The sequence below is a fragment of the Melitaea cinxia genome, chromosome 2 (assembly GCF_905220565.1).
Source record: "Melitaea cinxia chromosome 2, ilMelCinx1.1, whole genome shotgun sequence".
In the NCBI taxonomy this organism is placed as follows: domain Eukaryota; kingdom Metazoa; phylum Arthropoda; class Insecta; order Lepidoptera; family Nymphalidae; genus Melitaea; species Melitaea cinxia.
Window position 1 is genome coordinate 13,006,153 of NC_059395.1, and position 8,865 is coordinate 13,015,017.

The window sequence follows — 8,865 nt, forward strand, 5'->3', positions numbered from 1 at the left end:
TGTGTAATGAATGAAAAAAAAACTATGTATTGAAACAAGTTTGGAGTCATACATTTTATATCTAAGTCATATTTTACGACGCAAGCCAGACGATACTGCGGTGATTTAATTGCGAGTTTTTAATATAACCGAATTAGTCATAAAAAAACTTTAGCTAATAAAAACTTGTGTTTTACCGATAAATAACTTTTTTCCATAACAACTTTAATAGGCAGTTAACATGTTTCGCAGCTATGTTTTTTTTTATTTTTTTTATTTCAAGTCTACCTTTGAGCATGAAAAGATATTTTAGTTAAACGATGTTTTGTGAAGTAAAAGTACTGAAACCCCAGGCTGTTCAGCGCAACGCGTAATACAATTTTGCGACACTTTGCTGTTTCCAATTGATGTCTTAAATGTATGCCCACAGGGTTTCTTTTTATGTGTTTATTAGCGTATTAGGGGGTGAGATAAAATTTTTCAGGACGGGTCATAACGGCACATTAGTAGAGGAGGCCTTGCTCACCTTTATTATTGTGGTACAGAGGTTCTCGCTTACATTCTATGGTTTTCTTGCCTCTTGGAGGTCAGTGTTAATTCTGGTCAATGTTCATTTAGTTATTTACATGTTATGACATACGGAGCTGAATGCTGGCCTCTCAAAAAGCAGCACGAAAACCAACTGCACTGCGCGGAGATGAAGATGCTCAGGTGGGCAGGTGGCGTGACTAGGCTGGACCATGTCAGAAACACACACATACGAGGAACCTTCAAAGTAAGACCTATCCCAGAAAAACTACAGGAGAGCCGCCTGCGGTGGTACGGACACATTATGAGGCGACCATCTGACCACATGACCAGAAAAGTGCTTGATATTAAAACTAAGCCCCGAGGACGAGGAAGACCCCGAATCACATGGATCGCTATAGTAAATAAGAACCTCAAACAAGCCCAAGTCACCAAAGAGAAGACCCAGGATCGTGTTGTCTGGAGGCACATGATACGGAGGGCCGACCCCAAATGAAATGGGAAAGAGCCAGGCAAAGAAGAAGTTCATTTAGTTATTTATTATTCCCACCATTGTGATAGCATATCAGTGGTGAGTAGTAAAAATATATTACATTAAAAATCTCAATCATGAATGTGATAAAAATGTTTTTAGTTTAATTATTACAATTAAATTAAAAAAAAGATGCCACATGAGAGCAGAACTTGATTTTAATACTGCTACATATTTTTAAACATCGGTACAATAACTCTTTACGCAACACCTCTTTTATCATTTTGTGTACGGTTTAATAATTTTGTTAGGGTTTAATTTTTATTTTTTTATTATTATTTTTTGACACATCGGCCATAATAATACACGCTGCAAAAATAGTTCAAATGTGTACCTCTTATAATTCAAAAGATGGAGCCATGACAATGGACGTGACAATAATATCATCTTCAAAGGATACTCAAATAAGGACCCTTGAAAAGTATTCTAGGAATGTACATATATATTATAAGTCTAAGAAACAAAATTAGAACTTTCTATTCAAATGTAAGACTCCAACATCCTAATATTCCACAATTGTAAGGAATATGTTAAATATTTAACTTAACAAAAAGTTCAAGAAGGTTCGGCTCTCCTTGCAAGCCAACCTTTATTTCGCAGATACGACCATTATATCGTAGATACGGTATTCCCCCGAGCTCGTGACCATTTATCAGCCGCGACCCACATAGCAACATCTGGCGAACGCCTCCCCTATATTGGCGACTTGAAAGAGATTGTGAAAGCTACATAGCATTCACTGCTTGTTTCGCGAATTTTGATATCGATTTCAGAAAGTATTGAGAATAGTTACAAATTGTAAAAATCTTATAGAATTTTGAAAGGGTCACATTGTTTACTCTGTCACTAAATATGAACAAAAAATCTCGGCTATTCTTACGTGAATTAGTATAAAAATGCTTTAGTTTAAGAACATCAATGTGGTAGTTGATTTTACGTTATATTTTCCGTATGGCTTATTTTAATACGTACTATAAAAGTATAAAACTATAGTAGACTAACGTAAGAACGCAAGATAAATATTGTAACTGTCTTTTACGGTAAATGTAATGTTAGTTCCCTACTTAAGATATTTTTTTGGTTAATAAACGCCTGTATTAAATATAAACACATTTTTTAGTCTTGACGGTATATTGTATTATATCTGCGGATCGTAAACTGGCTTAGTGAATTTGATTAGCAGAAGGGTTGGGCCTTATGTAGCCCATGCATTAAGAAGGCGCGGGCCAGAAAATCGAATTTTCTGCTCTATGCTTTTGAACCTTTGTCGAGCTTTTTAGAGCGTGACGTAAACACAAACATTGACTCTCGTGGAATTTCCGTCAGAACTCTACCGTATTTTTTAGTTATGAAAGTTAAATAGAAATTTTTTGATTGTTATTTTCTGACATATGCCATAAATATCTTTTCCATTTAAATAGATAGCATTAGATATCTAGTAACTATGTACATAGACTAAATAGTAAATGTAAACAGAATCTTAAATTGAAAACGTTAACGTTGTTCAGAGTTACTTTAAACAGTAAACAGATAGCAATTTCAGGAGCCGAATTAACACAGTTTACATAGATTTCAGAGGGTACTTTAATCTGAATTCAAATTTTCCGAAAGATAAAGCTTAAGGGCCGTGAGGGCCTTTGTGTTTCGTGAACCGGTCTGCGAAGGTTTTTTAAGAATGGATTTTAAATATCGCGGAGAAAACATTTAACTTCGTTTATATTTTTTGCTCTGTTTCGTCGTTAGTCTTTAGAATTTTTAACGATTCCACTTTGTTGAAATTGTATCTAGTTAATATAATTGCACGCTTAGTAATTGCTTTTTACATATATAAACTCAAATTTTATTTAATTGTATATATTGATGTATAGATAAAGTATTTAATATTATATGTATATATTTACAAAAGAATTTTTTTAGTATTTATAGTAAGTGAAGTTCCGTGTTTTGAAATAAAATAAATTACATTAAATATTTTAAAAAGGAATTTGATGTTTTGAAAACAAAGCTACTTCGTAATGTCAATTATTTTCAGAACGAAAGAGATGGATACATCATTTGGTACAAATTACAATACTATTTATATTACTTACCTTGAATTTGTTACTCCTTTAACGTTAGAACTATGGGAACTGCTTTCGACTATATTTATTATAAAAAATAATTAGAGTAGTGTGTATCCACACGAAAATACTTCCATTTCAACAGGACTTATATCTACCACTTTTCCACGTGTAGCAGGATCTGCGAAAACACAAACCACGGAATAGCTAGTTTCATGTTATGGTTTAATTCTGCGAACGACAGACTCCCTATAACCTTTGGTTACTACCATTTGCATCTTGTGTGCTTGTTACACATTGTTATATATATTTACATTTGTTATATATGTAAAAAAATATTGAAATTTTTCTTAGATAAATGTAGGATATGTAAAACGTAAGAATTACTTAATATATCTTATTTTTTATTGCGATTACTAAGTAAGAAATGAGTATTAATTCATAATGAATTCATCATTTTTTTTACTGCTACTGTTTACGAGAATTTAGTATTACTTAATTTTTTTTTTCAATGTATAAACTTCCATAGTCGTTCTGAATCCACTAATTTAATATTATATTTTTGATATTTCGATTTCTGTTATTTTTTCAATATCAAAATACTTGTGCGTTGTTTCTGGTTGTACAATAAAGAATATTTATATTTGTATGCTTTTCAGATACATGTGCGTATTTTGCAGTACTTAAGATACGATTTTATCTAATAAATTTAAAGAAACAAAAGAAATAACTTGTAATGAGAACGGTGTACATTTTATTTTGTTCCTTTATGCCATCTAGTATCGAGTAGCAGCAATAAAGTTGCTTTTATTACCCATCATTCAGCTAGAGGGCAGACGAGTATAGGGACAAGCGTCACGTTAAAACAAACATACGTAGGTAGGTAGTTCTATTATGTAGTACATACTATGTACCTATACAAAAGTGTATATTTCCGAGTTAATAAGACTGTCTCCACAGGTAATTCTAAGATTAAGTGTATTTTTTACGACAGTTTTCAATGTTTCTATAAATTTTAATGTATATAGCGATAATCATAAGACTATTTCAGTAGATATTGGATCTGAAAAATTATAATCTCAAATATAGGCCATTTTTATATAGAATATATTATAGTCTAATGTGTATATTAGCTTCAGTCTGTATTATCCTGGGTGTAGGCCTATTTCCCCATGTAGGAGTATATATTTGTAGTATATTAATAAAAGCTACGCTTCATTGGCTTTTGAGTGTTAAATTATTACTATACGATGATTTTAAAAAAAGTATTTTTTAGTAATATACAATATATTTGTATGTATAACGTCCCGAAATAACGCACACGCTACTTTTTACCCAGGAATTCCAACGGGATTAGAAATTACGCGAATAAACTCGTATTGCAGCTTTCACAAAGCAGTTGTGTACAAAAAGATTTATTTATAATCCCTATATAAACGTGTTGTGTAAAATGAAAAACCTTCAATCGAACGACATGATCTACATTCGCACTGATATGAAGCACATGCTCTTTATTCATTTGTTCGTTCAATACAGTATAAACGTTTTCCACTTTGAATCAAATAAAAAAGAAATTAGCCTCTTTCACCTAATTTTCGCGAAAAAATCATTAATAAGTTTTAAAAATCTTTAAATCAGGTTACAGGACTACTAAAACATCACTATATTGTAAAATAGATATTTTACGTGCACCATTGAATAAACGTGTAAAAATAAGATACTTTTGTTCAGAAACTTTATCAGAAATAAAAAGAACTAAATAAAGAATTTAATGGAATTAAAGAAATTTAAACATTTTTGTAAACCTCTAATGAAAATTTAACAACAATAAATTGTGTACTATCTTATTTGACCTTATTTTGAGGTTTTAAATTTTGTTGCAAAAATAATATAATAATTAAATTCACACACCGAGCTTTTCTTTTCTTAATTAAAAATTAAATATCTTATCAAAAATATAATGATAAAAACAATGATAAACAATGACAAACAATGATTTTGAACACGAAAATAAAAATGTTACAATAAATATTATTAAAGATAAGTATTTTTAAAGAATCTATATATTACTACGTGAAACAAAATTCTATAAAAAAGGGGTTTTTACGAAAATTGCGCGGACAGAGGAGTATGAAATTTCGCACACTTATTGTTTATATAGAGAAGGAGAGCAGAATGCTAATATTTTTTTAACATTATGCATAAGAATACATTAAATATAAATAAAAAAAACATTACACACGTTACCATGTATTTGACACACACACGCATATTAAACTCTTTTGTTTAATGTTCAAACTTATAATTTAAATTAATTATGATCGACTTTCGATCACTGGGCGACCACTAGTGATAATAATAATCAAATATCAAGCGTTGTGTGGTAATTGGAACAGATATTCAACATTGTACTTCAACATGTTATGGATTCAGATATAAATATTTACTGAGTACTCAATAATTATGCTGTGTGGTTACGGCAGTAAGAATAAAGCCACCTCTCCTCTCTTCCCGTGGATGTCGTAAGAGGCGAATGAAGGATAACACAGTTCCACCACCACCCTGGAACTTAAAAAGCCGACCGATGGCGGGATAACCATCCAACTGGCTGGCTTTGAAATACAGAGGCCGAAGCGTCGCAGCAACGTCTTCGGTGCGACAAAGCTAGCCCTGCGGTCACCAACCCGCCTGCCCAGCGTGGTGACTATGGGCAAGACATATGAGTTCACGCCATTTTTGGCACGAACTTGTGCCGTGTAGGCCTATGTCCAGCAGTGGACTGTATTAGGCTGAAGTGATGATGATGATGATGATGACTCAATACTTTTACTTTTCTTTGTTTTTATTTTTGTACTGAACAAAATTATTTTCTGCTTGCAATCCCAGCCCGATGCGTAAAGCCATCTCCACTCTATCGTCGAGTGCTCAATATCCGTGTCGATATCTGTACCAATTCGCTGTTTTGTTCGAAAGATTGATAAACATGTCTTTTTATATGTCATAATAAAATCTTGCGCGTAAAATAGGTTGTGGGATAAAGAGTCACCGATAGACACATACATTTAGAGTAATGTTGTAAAAACATCAAAACCCCCTAGTGATGGCGGATTAAGATTCAACCCTTCTCGTATCTACGAAAAGAGGACTTTGTCGAGCAAAGGGACATTTACAAGCTTCTTCAGTTCAGATCAGTAAAATGCAATAGTTATGAGCACGATGGGTCTTATTTATAAAATAATACCTTTTTTTTATTTTTCAAAAGGCATTTCGCATTACCTAAGTTACATAAAACGCAAAGTATGAGATCTCTCCGTAAAGGCTATACTTTGGTTTTACAATTTAAATGTTTTTAGAGCTTTAATAAGTAAATCAAACTCTGCGCAGTTTTTTTATCTGCGTTCACATTCGATATGAAAATTAAGAATTGGTTGACAACTCTGCCTGCAAACTTAGTATTTAATGGATGGCAACAGTTAAACATTATTTAATTCTATTAGAGATGTTTTATTTTAACATGTGTTAATTTTAGGCCGTGTGGTAAAAGAAACTTCATAACAAGAATTACAATCAATTTCTTTTAAAATCATGTTCAGAAGACTTAAAAACAATTCAATCAATCACAAAAGCTTAACTATATTAACAGTATATATTATTACAGATTATATTTGTAGTATTAATACAGATAATAAATTAAAAAGTCCCATGCCTTCATACCCTCTTATATCCCAATATAAATATGATACAGATAATATAAAAATGATACAGAAACATAATATGTAACACGATACTTATTGACGATCAGATAGCCGTGTTCAATAACCATTTGTCGCAATTAACAGGCGAAAGTTAATCTGGCCCCGCGCAGCGTCGCGACGCCCTAAATCACCGGAAAGCTGCACTGTGACACTGCGTCCGGGTTTCGGCCTGTGTTTTGTGTACACTGGAAATGTTTGTAGAATAAAAATGTTTCATATTTTCGAATTGGTCGTTTCACTCCTACAATTGTTTATTTTATCGAAACTTTATAAAGTAATAATTATTTATCTTTTTGGCTTTTAATAATCGTGATGTTATCATTCGTCTTGATTTTAACATAATTATTATATGTATAATTTAATAGTTTGTGGTTGTTTAATAAAAAAATATGGGACTGCAAAAATTTTAAATTTTCTTGTTCTGATATTAAAAATGTATCAAATCCGTTTTGACTAGTTTTGTCTAGTTGTTTGTATCATCAGTTATACCTACATCTATATCTATATCTTTTATATTATACTAGCTGACCCGGCGAACTTCGTATCGCCTAACACAAACTTTATCGTATGGTATTAAAGTTCAAATTGACTTTTAAGTATCATCACAAATCTTTTGTATGGGAGTATAGAAAAGTGTTGTTTTTAGACTTTTTCAGGAAATTTAAATTTTTTTTTAGAATTTTTCTCTCCGTAAGAACCATCCTCGTACTTCAAGGAATATTTTAAAAAAAGAATTAGCGAAATCGGTCCAACCGTTCTCGAGTTTTGCGCTTAGCAACACATTCAGCGACTCATTTTTATATTATAGATGATTCAAATTTATATGATAATCACATCAATGTAAAGAAATAATAATAGTAGATAATTATACCGAATAAGGTTCGAGACAATGAGAGTTAAATGTCAAGTAATCAAGAAAAATAACCCCATATTGCTTCCATTTTCTTGATATAACTAAAAATTTTTTATAAACTCCGCAAAATACGACGCAATCTGAAAGTTGTTGCATAGACCTGGCGATCGCAAGGCGAATAAAGTTTTATAATGTCTAGTATTTCAATTACCATTATAGTCGTATTATTTACCGTTTTTTAGATCAAATTTTATTCCTATCAAACAGAGTTTAGGTATCGATGACGTCACCGCCCTAAGGAGTTCCCGGATTCTTTCATCAAATCCCGACATTGCTCACTGCGATTATTCACACGATGAGTCACTGATTCTCAAAGTTTTGGCAAATTTAGTTAATATAATTCTTTAGTAAAGATATACGTATAATTTAAACATTATTTTTACAAAAACTATTATACTAAATTAAAGTAGAGTGACTGAGCTCTGCCTATAAAAAACCTCTTCTATGTAGAACAATACACGACGAAAACAAATTAATCAGATTGTATCTTAGAACTTATTGTACTATTTCTAAAATTACCATTTCAATAACAAATAAAAATTTATGATTACGCACAACTTTTTTCGAAGTGAAACTTCTTTAGAACCGTTGTGATTTGAAACTCGATGAAACGAAAATTGTGTCACGATAAAGAAAGAAACAAATAAATGTATAGGAGAAAATGAGCTAAAATACATTACTGTTTTGCATGGAGCTTACGACCTTTTTCATGAGAAAGTGACCATCGTTGATAGAAAAAATCGCAACGCTCTACCTTCCTACGACTTTTCAGAAGTTTCATTTCTGCCGTGTGTGAATTGTACACACCTTTTTTTCTTAAATTAGTGAGTAATATATAGTTTCGAGAATTAGAAGAGAACTGCTAAGAATATTTTATTCTTAATTATTATCATTATTTACACAACTTAATCTACGTATGAATACTTTTTTTATAGTGTGGAATATAATTTTAATAATCAACATTAGAACAAGAATAATTCCAATTAAGCAAAGTTTACAATATAGAAACTAGAAGCTTCTCAACAAATAAATTATTGATTAAGTTTTATTACATTTATCGAATCAGTAAGACAAAGGTTTGACAATATATATGAAGGA

The 8,865-nt window shown here is 31.5% G+C and overlaps 1 protein-coding gene across 1 annotated transcript; it reads left to right on the plus strand.

The window, feature by feature from the left end:
* The first annotated feature begins 610 nt into the window (after window positions 1–610).
* On the plus strand, window positions 611–1,003 carry LOC123661683. Its single transcript, XM_045596638.1, has one exon. The coding sequence runs from the start codon at window positions 611–613 to the stop codon at window positions 1,001–1,003; it is 393 nt and encodes a 130-aa protein (XP_045452594.1).
* The last annotated feature ends 7,862 nt before the right edge of the window (window positions 1,004–8,865 follow it).